Raw genomic sequence first — 20,348 nt, forward strand, 5'->3', positions numbered from 1 at the left:
TTTGAAGAGGTCCCAAGTAGCATTCAGATAATCCTCCTCCCAAAAGCAATACCATTGAATAGCATCCTCTTCTAAGTACATCTTTGCCAATCGGACTTTGTGCTCCTCTACTATGTTTTGGCAAATAAAGTATTGCTCGGCCTTGTAGACCCACTCTTTTGGCCTTTTCCCATTGAATTTTGGAAAGTCCATTTTTTGCATAGGGAGCCTTGGTTCATCATTATTTCGGCCTCTTCGTCCATGGTTGAAACCAGCATGGTGCTGGCCTCTCCCTTGGCCTTGCATCATCTCAATCTCCCTATCTAACTCATCTTCAAATTCTCCAAAAGTCATAGATTGCATTGACCGATTCTCATTGTTCCTTCTTGGTGCCTCATGGTGCGGACCCATATTTTGATAAAGCTCATCGTGGAGTTGCCTTTGATGATTTTGCCTTTGTTCAATGAAAGCTCTCCTTATCTCCTCTGGTGTGGGTCGCTCACCCTCTCGTCTGGCCCTTTTCCCCACGTGTAATGTTGCCCCGGGTTGGTTTGTCCCATTGGTAAGTTGAGGATGGACAATTTGTCGGTGGATAGGGGGTGGAATAGGCTCATTTTAGGGAACATGAGTGTGAGCTCTAGGTGGCTGCTCTATCCCTTGGCCCCTTAGGCTAGCTCGCTTAGCATCAACCAAGAATGCCTCACTCACCACTCCTATGAGATCATTCCTACGGTAATAGGAAGAAGTGTGAGAATGGGGTGGGACTCTCCTTTGCTCTAGGGTGTTCAACCGGCCGTCTATATTGGCAATGGTCTGGTTTACACCAGCTAGTTGGCTAAGGATTAGATCTAGCTTCGAGTTGGTGCCCGAGGACTCCCCTCTCTCAACAATATGAGTCTCTTCTACCACGACTTGCTCACCCTCCACCACATGGGTTTCAGGTTCTATGGTCTTAGCTTTACGCGGAGGCATGCTTCTCAACTCAAGCAAATGTGGACCAAAACAAAAACTGCCCAAAAATTGCACTTGAACTACTGTAAATCTGAAGCAAACTGAGATATAAAATCTGTCAAGGCTGCCGGAAAACCGGGTGCAAACTGTCCACCGACTACTAAAAAAACCACGTCCAAAAACTGTCAAAATTCTACCCTATCAAGTCCTTTTGCTGGCCGAATTTAGCAAGCTGAATTCCGGTCACCTCCAATGATCTCCAAGCAGCAAGAACAGCAGCAAAATGTCCTCCCACGGCTCTGATACCAACTGGTAGGGTCTGCCCGAATGCGGCCAAGAAATCCTCAAGATGTCGTCGAAGACCCTCTCCAAGATCTAGGAGGAGGTTGCCGTTCAATGGGTTTAAAAGTTAATTACACAGTTAGGCTCCCGCCGGACAGTCACCCCGGCTCAAAGTAGGTCAAGAAAGTACAAGAAGGGCTTCCCCAATCCCGGCTTGATCCTACTACAAAAGGACTAGAATAGGTGCGAGGCTTAATACAAATCGCAACGATACAATATATCACTCTCATCACTCAACATTCATCAAACCATTCAATCCACCCTGTCATACAATCCCTATTCGGAACAAACCACGCCCTTGCCCTAGGTGGTCCACAACCCGGGAATCGTGTCCTTGGCAAGGTGCCTTGGAGGGATCCCAGTCGGTTGCTATTGCCAATGGCTGGATTAGAAAGCAAAGAACTCCCTTCCCACGGATCTATAGGGTGATCCGATGTTACCTCCCAAGGCCTCGCTTGGGGACTCCTCGAGCTTCACCAAAGGTAATAACCGGCAGCAATAGATGGCTGCCTCCTTCGGTATTTCCAGCAACTTCCACCTTAGGCCACGCCAATTCTCCTCCTTGGACGGAATAAGAACAAGAGAGATCAAGTTCTATTCGAATTAACAAATGAGAGAAGGATGTGTGGATCTAGTCACCCGATCGAGAATTGACCCCTAGTTGAATTGTAGTATGTAGGGAGAAGCAATCGCCAATGTCGCTTGGCGGATGCGGTTTCTTCTCTCCACTTAGTGCCTCTCGGGTTGAAGGAGGAGTCCTCCAAGATAACAAGGGCTCCGGCACCTTCTCTCCCCACGATCTCACGGACAAGTATATGAGCCGAATCTCCAAGGAAGTAATAGAAACAATGAATTTCAAATCAAACTCGAAAGAAGAGTCATAAAGACAATGCACTTCACCGGATCGATGGTACACCCCAAGAGTAAGACAAGTCGATTGGGGGAAGCAAGTGTTGGAAGCGCCAACACACGCGTGTCTTCCTCCTTTTCCGGTGAAGGTTGAGATTCCGGCGAGGAATGTTGATCGAACTCCTGTGGATCAACTCCCTCATTGCTCACCGCGGCTCCTCGAGATCTCCAAGGCTGGCCGTCCTTCTCCTCACACGAGCTAGGGCTAGAAACTTCCCTACCGTGAAGGTGAGTCACCCTCCTAAGATCGTGGTGGATCTTACCAGATTGCTGGAGTGGATCTCCAAGGATCTCACTGATTTGTTGCCTTTCGCGGATGATGTCCCGATTCAATTAATCCACCCTTTCCTATTTCGCTGGAGAGGAAATAGGGAAGGGGATCTCGCAAGGTTGGAAGCAGGCTGTCCCCCGCCACGTGTATGATCAAGATCCCCGAAGGATCCCCAAGGAGTTGGCGAGATTCTTGCCTTAGGTGAAAGGCATCTAGGTACAATGCACCTAGCCGCAAGTCAAGCCCTTTTCTATTTCGTTGAGGCGAAAATAGGAAAGGAGATCTCGCCAAAGTGGGAACGAGCTGCCCTCTTCCACTTGTCCTCGCGTCCAGCTGCCACCTAGCTCCTTCCTTTTTGGTGGCCGTCCAGATGCAATGAATGTCCTAGCGCGGGAGATCTTCTTTCCAAAAGAATAGGGACGGCTGAGCAAGATGCGCCTTCCTTTTTGGAACGGAAGGACACTTGGCGCGCCCTCTTGGCTTCTTGCGGCGCCTCCCAAAATTGTCGGCCTAGCTGCTGGCGCCCTCCTCCACATGGTGCCACCTGGCCTCCCGAGATCAGCTGCGGATCTCACCTTTCGAAAGCATCGGCAAAATATTTGGAAAGTGTTGACGGCGCCAAGAGTTGCCTTTTTAAATACCCTTATGCGCTAGGGTTTCCGATACCTTCTTGGACGAAATTACCCATGCTAATAATTATTAATCCAAGTAAATGTAGTGCATAGCAGGGGTAGGATGGGAATTAGTCACCCAATTGTCGGAACTGGCCGGAGGTCGCCGGATCTGGCCGGAATGGTGGCCGGAAATCTGAGTTACACCATGAAAACCGGCGAACAGGCCAACATGCTTCCAAAACTTGCAGACGATGATTCGACGGTCAAATCAGCTCCAAATACCTTGATTTTTGGATATGTTGTAGATCTTTTAATTACGAATCCAATGGTATATGGCTCGCCTGAATACTCCAAGGGAATCGTCGGAAACAGCCTCTGCAAGCGGCGGATCTGCGGCTGCTGCGCCTGAGCGGCGGCGGCGGAAACAGTGAACTTCCGTCGTGGATGTGACTACCTTCCCGTGGTCCGATCTGCCTGAAATTTTAGTAGGTTGTAGGGGATGACGAGAGCTTTCCAACGAGCCATAGAACGCCTCAAAACTCCCAGTAGATCTCCGGAAATCACTTTCTGATCGGAAGTGTGTTCTGAAGCTATTTTCAGAAACCGAGAACCGTGTCTTTTCGTCTCCACTCGTTTTCGCCTCTTCCCCTTCGCGGTTTCCTTTCTTCTCCTTCCTCGCTCCACGAATTGGCTTCGTGACTCAGATCTTAGGGTTGATCATGGAACGCCATACCCCACCGTAAATACCTCGAGGAAAGTCCCGAATTTAGGCGGATTGATCTTGGGATTAATCGGATGCTCCCTTCTTCTCCTCGATCTACCTACAATGGAATCTTCTTCTTCACTTGATACCGCCTCTTCAATCCCAGTTGGACAAGCAAGCTCGAATGCAAGGCTCGAGGGGGCGTTGATGTCGTGAGTAAGGATCATCCGAGAGCTCATCCACCAAGCGTTAGGAAGTCGGAAAGCTTGGTTATGGCTGAGATCTCGCCGGCGGTCAAGGTTGAAGACGATGGGCCAGAATCACAGGCGGCACCTTCTTCAACACCGTCTAGTACAGTCGCCTTTCAACTCCTTTGTGATCAAGTTGAAGGCACGGCTACCTATCCAAGGATTCCTTGGTTCGAGTACGATGTTCATCTTCTTCGTTAATGGCTACCGGCAGCCATTAATGGATGGAAGACCTCCAATAATCTCACAGCTTGGTGAGTATTTCAGTGTAGTGCTTCCTAGGAAGCCACGCCCTAAGCACCAAGAACTCTCCACGCATGGAGGAAAGAGAAAAACTCCAATTTCATTAAGCAAGAATGAATAAAACGTCTCAGTTTTGGCTTATATACAAGTGCCAAACCGGTTCAAAGCACTGTCTCGAGATGAGACGTAAAACAAACCGAATCAAACAAGAAAATGGTACAAAAGCAAATGAATCAAATCATTCTAAGTAATTGTTCTAATCTGATTTGGGCCAAAGGCCCCACCTCGCCCAGGTCCGCCTGAGCTTCGCCAATCCGATCCGTGAAATGGGCTCGAGCCCAATGTGTTCTCCTCGCCATGCCGAGCCCACCTTCATTTAGGCCAAACGTGCCTAGGTCTTCCCCTTCTGGACTAGGTGAGTCCCGGTCTTCCTCATCTAGGCTAGGTGCACCTAGGTCTTCCTCACCTAGACCGGGTGGGTCTAGGTCTCCTAGGTCAAGATCACCTAGGTCTTCCATAAGCCTTGCTCCCTTAGCCTCACAAGGACTTGCACGCGCCCTTCACTTTGCTCTCATCCGCTCCACGCTATATTTGAGGGATTAACCTCACAAGGAAAAAGTCCGTCATCTCCCGAAAACGCAAAGGAGGAACTTGGGAAGTTAACCTCCCTAAGCATTTGACCCACTCCCGTAGTCGCTCCCACCTGTTTTCCGCAAATCTCATAAAAACAAAAGTTAGCCTCACAATAAGAAAGGGCGCCTTCGGCGGAAGTACCAACGTGGGAAGTACGAGTTCTAGGTAGGCTCGTATCCATATTTCTCTAATGTCACCTCTCACCCTAGTACTAACTCCAACTACTCTCTTCCACTTCCTATTCCTCCATTTCCATTGGAGTCTACTTCTATACCATTGTCCTCCTCGCTTGAAGTGCCACATTTTAGGATCCACCACTTGTCTATTCTCATCATCATGTCTTTGAACATGGACCTTCCACATCTCCTCCTGAGGTAAGTATTACTGATTCACTTGAGGCTCCCATGTCTCTGCAGGATAATGCTCCAGATATTCCAATCCCAGATGATGATCTCCCTATTGCCCTCCGAAAAGGTAAAAGACAGTGCACCGTGCATCCTATTTCTAAGTTTGTCACAGTAGAGAGACTGTGCAAGGGTATGCAAGAGTTTATCTCTGTCTCTTATGCACCATTACTGTTCCCATAAATCATCAGCAAGCCTTTTTAGATCCTAAGTAGAGACAGGCCATGCAGGAAAGATCGAGGCACTGATATCTAGAGGCACATGGAACCTTGTCTCTCACCCTTCTGATGCAGATATTGTTGGCTGCAAATGGGTCTTCACAATCAACTATCAATCTGACGACACCATTGAGAGATATAAAGCCCGCTTAGTAGCAAAGGGGTATACTCAGACTTGTGGGGTCGACTTCTTTGAGACTTTTCTCCAGTTGTTAGACTCGGTACTATTCAATTGGTCGTCGCTGTGGCGGTACATTATGATTGGCAACCTAGTTATGAAAGACAAGGACAGTGTGGGAAAGTATGTAAATTAAGAAAATAAGCATATGGACCCAAGCAGAGTCCTAGGGCATGGTTTCAGAAATTATATGAAGTTGTATCGATATTTGGACTCCAACGATCAGTTCATTCTCTCTTTATTAAGAGAAGTTCAAAAGGTATAGTGGTAATGGTAATATATGTTGATGACATTATATTAATTGGCAGTTGTGAAAAAGAAATTATTGAAACAAAGGAGTACCTACAAAAACACTTTGTTACCAAGGATCTTGATCCTCTTAGGTACTTCTTAGGAATAGAAGTTGCGAGGAGTAGAGAAGGCCTTGTGCAAAAGGAAATATGTTATTGATTTGCTTCATGAGACAAGGATGCTTGGCGCTAAACCTGCAAATATTCCTATGAATCCTCGATTCTATTTATATGATGAGGATTCTAAACAGGTAGACAACAAATCATATTGTTCATTGATTGGAAAACTCCTTTATGTTACTGTGACACACCCTGATATATCTATTGTTGTGGGAAAGCTAAGCCAATTTATGGAAACCAAGAAAGGTTCATTGGGAAGTTGCACTGATGATTCTCAAATGCCTCAAATCTGCTCCAGGGAAAGGACTATCATTTCAGAAAAGTGATTCTCTTGACGTGATGGCCTGCACAGATGCTTGTTATGCTAGATCAGTTGAGGATAGAAAATCCACCACTGGATTCTGCATTTTTGTTGGAAGGAACCTGATAACTTGGAGAAGTAAAAAACCAACCTGAGGTGGCCACTGGCCAGGTCGAGTGCAGAATCAGAGTACAGAGCTATAACTCAAACTACTGCGAGATGATTTGTGCAAAGCTGATTCTTGCTAGCTTGGGAGTTCAAATCTCTCTTTCAACGATGATGCTATGTAACAACAAAGCTGTTACCTACATTGCCAATAATCGTCTTCCATGAAAGGAAAAAACATATTGAGATAGATTTTCATTACATCAGAGATATGGTGCAAGTTGGAAATATATTTCTACTACTCATGTCCCTAGCGAAGATCAAGTTGCTGATGTATTTACCAAGCCCTTACCGATCACCAGATTTACACAATATTGTGACAAATTGAGTATGTTTGATATATATGCTCCAGCTTGAAGGGGAGTGTCGTTAGTAAAGAAATAAAACAACATGGGTAGTATCTTGCAATTTTATTAAATAGGGAGGTTCACTTATTATTTCTTACACATTTGATGTAAATGTTATTTCCCTAAATCTCAATTTAAGTGAGAAGAAGGGATAATCTAAGATATGGTTTTCGCCTCTCTCCTCTCTCTATCGTGTTCAACAGAAACAAATACGTCAAATTTATAAAAGAAAAGGAAACAACCCCTGTTTTGATATGTGTTTCCCCATCCATCTACTTCTTCATCGTTGTTGTACTAAAAAGGTATTGGATTTGACAGATTCTTCCTTTTTTCCAATTCCAGCATTAAATAAATTTGAGATTCAAAAGAAAAGATAAAACATATTAAAAATAACGAAAGAATGAAAAGGAAAAGAAGGAGGTGCTTAGATCTCCAGATCCATGCATTTCACATTGCTATGATCTGTTGTAGCTTGTCAATGGAACATGATTACATAGACAAAGAAGTGGCTATTTGCAGCCTGGCTCTTTACATATCAATTATCTTATAACATAGCCAAAAGTTTTTCATAATATGATCAACACCATCCTCATTATCCATAGGTGTGACATACACCCATCAAGAAAGGAAAAAGGAAGAATTTAACAAGCATATGTCCAAAACTTTAACCTGCTACCCATGTGATATTATCATATTGTAATGTTGTCCAAAGAAACACTAGATAATTAGCAGATTACCTTAGAAAAGCTGTGTATTTTGCACGTTTATTTCCACATAGATTATCTACTGCATCCTTCAACTCCAAAAGCTCTGTGCACAATTTCCTAATTCCCTAAAGAAAATATAAATAAATATTACATTTTTCAATAATAGGATGAATGCCAGAAGAAACAAAATTTAATTATCAATTAAATAAAAACTACATGTGCTAAGAAAAGCGAACAAAAGATGACAGTTTACTTAACAATAAATGCTAATAGAAACCATGAAATACAAAAGGAACATCTTAGTTGGTCAAGTGCTACAAATCAATCTTAGCAAATGGCTTTGTAAGGGAAAACCTCTTGATGAAAACCTATTCAGTCCAGCATCTATCACTTAGTTGAATTCCTCAAACATGGATAAATAATACCTAATAGAACAACAATGATATGGGTGCCCTTCACTAAATTGAAGGATCACACAGAAACGAGATCAATCATTATCAATACAAGAAAACCAAATGCCACATCCTGAAGCCTCACTAAGTTCCTAGTCTGGTACTCACTCATCTGGATCAATTTCCCTAACAAAGAAAAAAAAAAAAAACAAAAAAAACAAAATAAAGAGAACAAAATGCTGCAATCTGAAGTCTCACTAAGTTCATAGTCCGTACACCCCAGATCAGAATCCATCATATGTCAATCCTTGGAGAACTTGAAATCCTTAACAATGACCAAAGTGATCCTTTCCATTATCCAAAATGTCTAAATTCTTTAGGTTATAGTTTCAGTTTTAAACCTTAACAAAGCAATTTCAGATGCCTATTCCAAAGTTACCATGCTCTAGTCGATGATTCCATACATGTTCACTATGTAATACGGAAGTGATCACATCAGATATCAGCCAATGGTGGATACAAAACATCAAACTTAGTAATTAAAAAACAATGTTTCAGTATCTACCAACTATTGCAATGTTTGTTACATGTGAGAACTAAAATCTGGTATGTGATACAGCAAGACACTTGTTTGCATTACTAAATGGAACACATGCATGAAACAAAACCAACTGAACCAGTGTAAGATGCAGAGAATTGAACTTATGAAGACTCACCAAGCGACAAAAGAGTAACGATTTAAAATTAAGTTGTTTTGCTAAATCTATTCAAACAAAAGTATTGGTTCATGACAGTAAGCATTGAAAAATGCATCAATTGATTTAGATTAAGTCAAGTACATGCTAAACTATGTTTCTTCAGCATGTCTGGATCTGTCTGAGATATAAACTGCCTGGCTTACAAACAAACAACCACACACATACAAAAATATAGATATTATGTCTTTGCATGTGTTTGTAACTGTGTATATGCACATAGTTATGCAGATACTTGTCTATGTATACATAATTGTATACATGCATATATCAGAATCTCAGACTCCAGTCTTTGTATTGCTGCTCCGATGTGTCAACAAAACCAATAATTTCCCATGCCATACTCAGTGCTCAAATGCCAAATTGTTCCTTGCAGAGCATGAAACCAGGAGGCACGACACATGTGGATTAATCCAGCTAATCGTGAGGTATCCAGGAAACAGTTTTAGATCAGGCGTATACGTATTCTTGTGTTCCATATTTGGATTACATATGAAACAAGAAGCTCATAAACTAATATCAGTTTCTGATCGCCAATCATTGTTCCTATTACTGAAGTAACCCAATTATATGATGGTTGCATGATAGTTGTAACATAACTCAAACTCACACAAGAAGATGATTAAACCACAGAATATAGAAACTTTGCATTGACAAAGTGCTTTATTTCAGTCCTCTTCCGCCTGTGGACTGGAGGAAGAAGGGATGCAGGATAAGCCAGATCGATAATTCAAGAGACATGTCATAAACCATGAAAACACTTAACACAGGATAGGAACTAAAGTATTCTGTATTCACTACACTCCATTAATGACCAACTAGAAACAGCAAATTAGTGAAGCCAATTGGGTCTGGATGGAAACAAAAGTTGTTCAGTAAACAATCCAGCAGAGAAATGCTTGTGTTGTTTATCCTCATAAAACTTATTGATAAGAACCACAAATAAGCATAAAACTTGCTCTTCTACAGCTATTTCATCTAACCAAAGGTTAAGCCGGCTCTTCCTCTTAAAAGCATGAAAACTATCAGCTTCAAAGGACAAAAAAAAAAAAAAAAAACAATGGGCCACTTTTGGCCTTTGGGTACCAATGATCCACAGAAAACTCAGAATTAGGTGCAAATAAATTGTATTTCCCATTTCAGGCTTAAGATACTGTATGATATACGAGAGACTTTATTTTCTTCCTTGTTTTATTTTTCTTGAAGTCAAAAGAGAAAATCCGGTCTTCTGGTAGCAGCGGTAATACCCTAGATATTCTCAATGACAGCAGAAGGTATAACCAGTTTCTACCTGCGGAAGGCTGATTCTTATGAAAGCCTAACTGTGACTGCCTATATAACAGCTTGCCAACCCCACTTCGCAAATCCTCTCGGTTTCTAGTTTCTTCGGTTCTTCCATCAGAAAGAGAAGATCAAACATGTAATTCCATTGGAACGAAATCATAACCAAGACAACTTAACGAGCATTTTTAGCTTCTTCTTACTCAGAAACAGCAAAAAGGTAACCTGAGCATTAAAAGAAGAAAAAAGCCACAAATCGTCTTCTTTTTTGCTACGAATGTTACCAAATCAGCGGCATCAACTTGTTATGAATCTTGCAGACAGTGAGATATCAATCACCTACGAGTCCCACCAGCATCCCCCATCCTTTCCTTTCTCTTCCAACGTTTACACTGCAAGCTGTCTCGCTTTCGGCATCGGAATGGCATAAAATGTCCGTACTTTAGAAAAATGTTATCAAATTCAAGACCTGAGCAGAAGTAGTTTGCTAATACGTTCCTCAGGTTTTCCCTTTGCAACATTTTCGACATATTCTTAGTAGTCAAGTTACCTGGTAGGGACCATCGTTTGCCCCTGGTAAGTAGGTGGGAAACTAACCAGTGCAGACAACCTCCTACCCAAGCTCTATAGCTTTCCACAATATTCACACCCATATTTGGTTCGACTTGCCATTAAACATAAGAAAAACGAAAAATGAAATGCAGGGATTCTCAATGGAAAGATAAGCAAATGCGGGATACTCCCAGCTTCTTCAGCTAATTAGATATTTAGAGAGAGAGAGAGAGAGATCTATAATGTGGGTACCAACCTTTTCTGTTACAGATTGGTAGACGGAGTTGATTTTCGACTGAGGGGTAACCCACTCGTGTGAAGGAAAATCCGGTTCTTCTTCACTGCTGTCCATCCCCTCCGACCGTCCTTCTCCTCCTCCTCGTTCTTCCTCTCTCTCTCTCTCTCTCTAGGATGCTCCCAGAGAGAAAAAGGCCTCCACAGACAGTGCCACTCCTGCAGAAGACAAAATGCCTCCTGGCTGTCCGCCCGGCGTCTTTGGTGCACCGCAAGGCGGTGACAAAGGTATTACAAGCAACAAAGGAAGCTTATGTCGCGAAGGTACCCATTTCATCCGCCGGCCAAGGTGCCCAAATTACATGTGAAGATGGCAACTTTTGAAGGGATCAACAAGACAATGCAATATAACAAAGACGCGCCTAATTTTTAAGTGCTTTTCATCTGACTGCCTAACATTTAAAATATGTCACAAACACGTTCTTTTGTTTTGATCACCGTCCTTTGAATGAAGGAGAATAGAAAAAAATGACCCCATCGGGCTGACTGCACAGCAATACTTGGTAGAGAGGTCTATCTTATTGACAAGCATTGAATGGTACAGCAATACTTGATAGAGAGAGGCTCATTCTTATTGACAAAAATTGAATAGCAGTTGTTTAAAAGAGGGTACCATAGTTGGTCAGACCAAGGGTGTGTAGTTGGTGCATTCTTGTTTCAATTAAGTGAGTTCTATTCTCCTAAGCCGTTGAAGGTGGGGTGCACTCTGTCCAGCTGAAGACGGCCTGCAACCCACTCAGTTTCTGACATTGACCAAGATACTAGAGGCAGAATGATTGGGAGAGAGTCATCAACTAAGGATTTGACTACCGCTTTTTCATTAACCGACGATCAATCATGTCCAATAAATCCAAAGTAGGCTTGGGCATCGGGCCAGCCCAATGCTCGAAACCTAAGCCCGACCCGACCCGGCTTGATTAAAATAATTTTTTTAAATATAAAATAATTTTTTTTGAATAAAAATATATTTTTAATAATAATATATATTATTATTAATTAAAATAATATAAACAATTAATCATGCCCGATTTGGCCGAGTATGTGGGCCCGATGCCCAGGCTTATCCAAAACTGGGCAAAATAGAAAAAGATGTGATCCAATAACCATTTCGATCTCCATGCCATATGTTTGGAGCTCAGAAAGGTAGAAATGCCATTTTCTTTAAAGAGAAGACCCATTTGTTATAGAAGGTATTTGGTAATAAGAACGATGTTTTTTGAATGTTTTATAAGGAGGTGTTTGACAACATGAACATTGACACAGTGTTTTATAAATTTATCTTTAAGATTGGAACAAATACCTAATATTATTAATCGATCTCAATCTTTCGGACAAATGCATAGAAAGATTGTATCATTGCTTCCCAAACGCCTTCTAAATGTGTCTTTTTCTTGAAACTCATTAATAAAATAATAGGTTCTAAAAAACACAGTGGTTCCTCTCACCAAATGCCTTCATAAGTACAAAAAATGGCACTAACTTTTTGAAAAAAAAAAACCGAAATTCCTCTCACACAGTCTTTCATCTGAAGCGACGATTGCGCCTTTTGTGAACGGTTTTGGTAACCGAACAGCTAAATGAAAAATTGAGAAGCGTGAGGGTGCTGTCAATATATATTCATTTTTTAAGCGTTCTTTCAAACATTTTTCGAAAGTTAAACCACAACCCTGTTACGGGCAGTCCCATTGTGACTTCATGTTAATTTCCCAAAGTAGCCTCCCTACAATCACTGGCACCGTGCTACAAATCAGAGCCATCTTGTTGTGACTTGTGAACTTTTCCTATTTTATCAGATGACCCGTTTGTTTCACATCTTTCTCTTTCCCTGTCAAAATTGGTCCTTGTGTCATAATGACATTAAATTTCTTTGGCCAAGTATTTCAAATGCCACACTTAAAAATTGAATAAAACCCAATGAGGAGCAAAGCCTAAAAATTTAGGGTACTAGCTATTAAAATTTTTAAAAATACTAATATGCGAACGAGAAAAATTAACCTAAAATATCGATATATAAAAGTAAAGGTTTTTTTTTTTCCTGTTTGTGCGAACAATTGACCACACAGGGCTGCACCCCTGAACCACCCAATTTTAAAAGATGATAATTTGTTTCATAGTTCGCTGCTTTCGTGGTGACATTGCATTTTGACGTCAAAACTCAGTCTGACAAAAACATTTTGAGGTTGAACTGAACCAGTTCTTTTATAAAGGTTTGAAAATTTTAACTGCCTTCCCACATTAAATTTGTCATTTTTTAAAAAAAATCATGATCAGTTTCAAGGGAAATCTCTTGAAAATGTAAAACCTGCAATTTTTTTTTTGATAGCACTTGGGTGAAAAAATTTTGCTATTGCCTTCCTTTCCATATTACTTGAAATGTTCTTGTATCTTGTCTGACATGCAGCAGACATCTCCACATGTATTCCATGTTTTTTCCCTTGCACAATCATGTGAAAAGTTTTTTGGTCATTCTCATGAACGTGGACTACCTAAATTGGTTGGAGCGTTCCTTTTATCATAAAAGAATTTGAAAGTTCTTTCTTTTTCACAGGGATAGAGCTAGAATTTTTTTTCATGGGCCACTATATATATGGTAAGCAAATTTTCAATTGACCATAGGACAGTGACCCACATCGCATGGAGCTACCCCATGATATAACTGGACCCAAGTTTACCCAAATTTCAACATTGAACTAAGGTTTCAAAGAGTGGGCTCCTTAGAGCATATGATCCACTGAGACCCACCTATCTCCGCCCATGTTTTTTCATGATTCATTTGGCAAGAATTTACCGTGGTTAAACTTTGAGCCTCCACTTACAAGTGGTTAATTCCTAAAGATATCATGACCAGAAGCGGAGGTGTCATATCAAGTCTGCTCTTCATGAGGGGTTAAAAACAAATTTTCAGATTGAGGGTGTCATCCAAATCGGGACCTAGTGGTCTTACCTGCACATGTCACTGTTTGGGTCTAGAGGAATAATGCTTATGATAATCAAACTGATAACAACACTGATCAACTATGTTATGCCCCTCGGAGTAGTAGTTATGAGTTTAGAGTGACAAAGAAATAAGAACTAAACCATCTACAAGGGAGCTGGGATTTAATAATCTTAGTTCACCTGCCTTCCATTCGTTGGTAGAAATTACAATCTTCCTTCTTTTATGAAGTCATATTTTCCAAAATATTTGACGAAAATTATTCACACAGTATTGGTAGAGCCAGCATTTTCTAGCATAGGGGCAGGACCCTCAAAAATCAATGTTAGAGGGGCTGTATCACGTAAATGGGCAATGATTAAACAAATAACTACGAAACACTAATATGTAAATAAATAATTTGTGTTCATCTAGCTAAGTGGTCATTTGCTCACAAGCACTCGGTCTTATTAGTGTAACCCCTTCCTGTTGGGACGGAAATTGCTCTAATATACTTGATAGTGTAACTTTTTTTTTGAAAGGACATTTAACACAATGTTCTGTGAACATGCTTTAATCTTTAAAACAACTTTATGGAATACTAACAGATTGTTCTCATTGTCAAATGCAATGCCCCCTAAGAAATACAACATTCATATCCTTCCTTGCCATGCCTTTTGCGTATTGGACAAACCCAAGTCCACTTATTTGGTCAATACCAAGTAGGCACCGGGCTGGGCTGGGCTTGGCCGACTTGATAACCAAGTGGGTCAAGCCTGGGCAGCCAGCACAAGCTTTGGGCCTACCTGAGCCCCTGCTTTGTCAAGTCTCGGGCTAGCCTGGTCTACTTGATACATAGCCTTAGTCAATAATATCTTTTTCATAACTATGTAGCTGCATGAAAATGCGTGTTTTGAGATAATAGTATGGATTCATATATTAAAAACTATGAATTTAGTGGTCTGATCTAGGATCTCAAATCAATGCAGATTTCATTATGAAACAAACATAACCAGCATTAGGTTTAACAGCAGCACCAACAACAGTATGTTACTGTTTGTTGTCAGACGCCGCCCTTTAAGTGCCAAATCAAAAGAAATTGGTGACATTGGGTCTTTTCAATTTCGTTAGAAAGTGACGCGTGCTAGGGAAAGGCTACAAGATACACAACACTCTCGGAGGTACTTCTAACTCATGAGAGTTGTTACTCAGTTCATATCACGTCAACCCACAAGAGTTGTTTCTTCAATTTATACCACTGTCACTTTGAAAGTGTATATTTCTTACAATATTTTACGTTAACAAGTATTACCACTTATATATATAAATTAACAATTATTTTAGTTTTTCCTAAGATTATAAATAGTATTGTCACTAAGGAATTTTCAGCTCAGCGCACATATTAAAATAAAAAGAAAAAAATTAAACATAAATAAGGTAAATGACAACTGGCTATAATTAAGGGAGAGAATGCCTTAAAAGTCTATCTCCACATCAAAAGTTTGAGAGAGACAGAGAGAGATACAATGAAACGTTTCGTTTATAAATCAATTATTTTTATGAATGAATTTTCACCAAGCTATTCGCATTTTTTGCAGAATTCTATATAGATGACATGTAGGTCGCAAGAAAATCATGGTGCATATGCCCTCATACAATGTCAAAAGTCACTAACATATAATTAATGAGCAACTGATGACACATTTGAAAAGGTTAGAAACAAAAATTAGCATTGCAAACTGTGCCACTAAAATCTATAAGGTGCACATATAACACCTTTTGCTTCTTGAATGGAGGGGCACTGTTGGCATATATATATATATATATTCACTTAACACGTATATTTAAAACAGATGGATGGTAGATAAAAAACAAGAAACAAAAAGTATAAACTCATTTTAAATGACGAAAATGCTCATCACTTTTTTCTCTTTGTTTTCATCTTAACTGTCCATCATATAGTCCTTCTTGATTATATGACTAGGTGAATCTAAAAATCCACACTCACCATTCAATGTTATTATATATATAAATATAAACACACCTTTGTGATAAGATAGCTATTTTTTTATTTTATGTCGCTATAAGCTGTCGCAAAAAAATGTGTTTTGTTGTAACCAACAACAGGGCGTTGCGTTATAAATACATACTTTGGGGCCGTCTTTAACAACATTAAATATCTGAATGGCTACCGAATTAGCCGGTTGATTTCAATATATATATATATATATTCATAATTTTACTAAAAGAAACATTATTTGTTTCCAATTTTTGCCCTTACATGAGCAGATGATCTCCTTTTCAATCGCACGACCATTTTATGTCCTCCTGCGGTTGATATGATGCTAACTACCAAATAAATTAAAATATTATAGCTCTACATCTGAATTATTGTTTAGTGACACGACTGGGAAGTCTCCTGAACTATATATATTATGGGCTTTCGATGTTTAATTTCTCATCCCAGGGCTGCACAAAAGCATAACTTTCTTCTACATGAAGCAACAATTAGTCGATTCACGTGCAGCGGACCACCATTTACGTACTAAATTTTCGTATCCCAAGAAACCCATATAAAAGATTGATGACAGGCGCAATTTGCGATGTAAAGTAAACCTTATAAAAGATGGATGGCAAAAGCAAATTTGAGTTGATGCCATATTGGTTTCAATCTCCATTCATTCACACATGGGTTTGTATTAAATGCTCTTTATACATTGTTACGCAAATGTATACATAATAAGAAAAAAAAAAAACAGAAACATACAACAAACGTGGCTGTTTTTATGTATTTCTATTTTTCTAATAATCAAAATCATTTTCGCACAATCATTTTTTTGTGAAAAAGTGTGGGCAATGGGAATAGCACTAAATTAACTGAAGTGCATGTGTGTGTCTCTCTCTGTACATATATAGCTCACCAAATGTGTAAATTAAATAAAACAAAAACTATATGCATTTATTAATGAGTTAATGTCTAACCAATTCGTATTACTGTTCATAAGGTTTCGTGCAAGTTTAAAATTACATTTCAAATTTGAAATGCTAGTTGCATTCATTGAAAAAAAGAGAGTTTTCAGTTAGGACCTTATGATGTCTCATAAATCAAGTTAATCAAAAGTTAACAATCGATAAAAGAAATATGAATTCATACTTAGGTAGTCCACATACTTCATATATTTTAATGAAAAATAGTTACTTCAAATACTATTGCTGGGGTCAGGTGAATACGTAACTATGAAATAGTCATAATATTAATATATCCATTCAAATAAGACTTTAACCAAACATCGGCAACGTCGGAGTTTCATATCACAAAAAAGAAAGCTGTTCATATGATTGCAACGGTTGCATGCATTAATCGAGGTTGATCCCTCCGAATGCTTTCATGGCACGGGATTCGCCACTTTGAGATTGAGTTCGCTTTTCTACCTGCCTTAAAACCTACTAATTGAAGAACTTCCGCTGCAATAGGGCTTCAAGTTCGAGCATCTGCAGTGCCCTCCGCCCAACATTTTGCATGCAAGTATGCAACCACGCTTCTTATACAGAAAGGAAAGAAGGCGTATTACCATTTATGGTCGTTCTTGACTCTTATAAATGCCGGGAAAGGTCATTTCGCCCACAAAAAGTCCCTTTTAAAACATTCAACCAACCCTACTAGAGCAGTACCCAGCTGTTGTGGGTGTAGGCAGCATTATATATATATAGTGATTTGGTAGAAACCAGACATTTAGGTCAGGGATAAAAACCAGACCCTTTGATTTTTAAAATGTTTTTTTTTTGCAATCTAATCTTATTGCTATGATCTTAACAAGTGGTTCGATTCAAAACATATACCAAATTGATCAGTTGTTAGACTTTCAAGGTGTTTTTATATTAAGAAAAAATGAACGCCCCCCATGATATGGTAATAAAAAAACCAACACTTCTCATTAAAACAACTTGAAATCAAAGCATGTTTTATATCAAAGTAGTCTTTATAAACATGTTAAGATGTTTATATTTTATTTAAAATAGTTTTTTTTTAACAAAAAATTAACGAGTCTGGTTTTTATCCCTGACCTAGGTGTTTGGCTTTTACCAATACACACACACACACACACACACACACACACACACACACAAAAGTTATTATAAGCTATCTGTTGAACATATTGTAGAGGAAAAAAGGGAAATTGCATTAAATGATAGAACTGCAAGAAAAATCCTGTAGCAAGAAAGACAAATTAGAAAGCATTAAAGACATGAGGCTACCAGTTTACTATAGCGGGCAGCCAATGCTTGTTGCCACTAAGGTTATAGGTCTCCACAGCCATTGATAGTCATGAGCTGCTGGCCATATAGATTACTTTGTTTTTCCCTGATGTTAACACCTCTTATCCTCAGATTTGATACTTTGTTTTTTCCTGATGTTAACACCTCTTATCCTCAGATTTGAAGATACAAAATAATCAAGAAAATAGAATCAAGGTAATTGTCATTACAATAACAAGATATCTGGTAAAATATAAAACATAATACCATTCAAAATCAATCAGGTGAAATGATATTTTTACTCTAATTGCTACTAGGAATCCACTACTAGTTAACAAAAATTTAATTGACAAGTTGAACTCTTCTATCCAAATGCAAAAATCCTAAAAGTATGGCCTAATATAAGAAAGAAGTAACTAATTTTAAATCATACAATTAATGGATTACAGAAATCTAATATGCGTGTCAAACAATTGTTAAACAAAAAATACCCACTCACTAACAATACAAAAATCTCTCTCCAACTGAAAGATACATTCAGTAGCTAAGGTCAGTATTAAGAAGGACAAAAAACAACAGCAAACATTGGAAGTTGTCTCTCAAAGAAAGAAGAAAATGCAAATGAGAGATTCTTCATTATCATTTGAATCCAATAGAAATAATGAAAATTGACAGGAAATGCATAGTTAAAAAAAAAACAGTGCCACTAGTTCATACATTGAGAAACCATTTAATGAATGATGTGGGCTTGACATGGAACCTACCAAAAAAATAAGCAGGCTCCGACATTTTTGGATGCATAAAAATGTAGAACAAACTGCAGGCTTGAATCAGTTATTTTTCTGGAGAAACAAATAAAACTTAAATGGACGTTGAGATACTCAATAGGATTACTATTTTCTCCAGTGACTGCAATACCATACGATAATGAAGATCCAACCACTTCCTCCTTTCTGTGGTCCTTTTGCTCAAGCAATTGATCCTACCTTAGCGAGCAAAATACAACAACATAACATACAATAAGGAAGGATGGGCAGGTAGAAAAAATGGAATTGACAAGTATTTGAAATAACAATAAATTCAAACATCTAACAACAAAATAGAACATAGAAGAGCCCATTAGAATATTCATCATGCCAACAATACATTTGACTTTCCTTTCTCACAACAAACTTAAAGAAAGCAAATATGAAAAAAATTGTAATTAATTAGAATGATGGAGGGATATCACCTGCTTCTCAAGCTCACAAGCTCTAGCTTCTACCTCCTGTCATCTATGAGCAAGCTGAAGCTAATCATGAGAGAGTTATTAGAACAAAATCATATAATTCTATGTCCCCATTTTTGCCCCTCAAGGGGCCAACACAGCATAGTGTGTTTGACCCTAGAACACACACCATGAGCTAACAAGAAGTCATACTGCAGAGTTTTTAGCACATCCTCAAAGCACAGCTGAAACTACTGATCTAACTATCATCTCTAGATCGCTTCTCAAAGAGACTTGTAAAAAAGAATAGATCTGTTTAAAAGATCATATAGTTATGTTATCAAGACACGATGAGAATGTCGAGGAAAAATGCAGTGAAGTTGCCAACAAGACTTCATGGCTGAGGAATATGTTTTTAGATCCTTCAAGGTCTACTGAGGGTGTCTTGTTAGAATCTGTAATCTATAAGGGTTATTTATGTCTGTCTTTTATATTTTCTTCTCCTTTTATATGTACTTTTATTTTTTATTTTTCTCCTTTATTTTGATTAGCTATAAATAACACAGCTGTTGAGAGACTAGCCCTTGGATTCTCCATGACTCACTCTCTCTTCTACTTATTCTTTGTATTTCATTTGTATTGAGTGCTTTTTGAGTGTGCAGCTTTGTAAGCTGTTTTATTAACAAATTACTGTTCTAAGCAAGTGATGAGAACAATGTGAGAGATTTCTGGTTTGTTTACATGGTACCATAGCTAGGCTTTGTGTGAGAGGTTCTGTCCGAAGAGCAGCATGTTGGAATTTTTTCCACTAACTGGGTGTTGATCATCATTTATTCAAGTCACCTAACATCCTTATTGGCTGATCATCATTCATTCAGTCCAGGAGTCATGTGTTCCCAATAATATAGAACATTGCTACTATCCTTTTAAGGAGATTCCCCTTATATGCTACTGAATATCAAACAACCTGTTGTTCTTAGGAAAATATATTAAGCATCATCCTTTTTTGCTTTTTATAGTATTTCTTACCTTTTGTATAATGGAAGGAAAGAAATATCTCTTACTTCAGCATT

The 20,348-nt window shown here is 39.2% G+C and overlaps 1 protein-coding gene across 2 annotated transcripts in view; it reads right to left on the bottom strand.

Moving 5' to 3' along the window:
- LOC116267707 (exocyst complex component EXO84C) overlaps positions 1-11,196 on the bottom strand; it is a 29,053-nt gene extending 17,857 nt beyond the window's left edge. The window contains exons 1-2 of one of the 2 annotated variants that reach the window (XM_031649575.2): positions 10,860-11,196; positions 7,654-7,740 (exon numbers count right to left, since the gene is read on the bottom strand). Coding sequence is in view for 1 of the 2 variants with exons in the window: in XM_031649574.2 (XP_031505434.1) it covers positions 7,654-7,748; positions 10,860-10,955 (191 nt within the window). In the remaining variant the exon portion in view is untranslated. Of the gene's footprint in view, positions 1-7,653; positions 7,749-10,859 lie in introns of both variants that reach the window. The other variant, XM_031649574.2, reaches the window with a different exon arrangement.
- Between the last annotated feature and the right edge of the window lie 9,152 nt (positions 11,197-20,348).

This window comes from Nymphaea colorata, chromosome 14 (assembly GCF_008831285.2).
Source record: "Nymphaea colorata isolate Beijing-Zhang1983 chromosome 14, ASM883128v2, whole genome shotgun sequence".
NCBI lineage: Eukaryota > Viridiplantae > Streptophyta > Magnoliopsida > Nymphaeales > Nymphaeaceae > Nymphaea > Nymphaea colorata.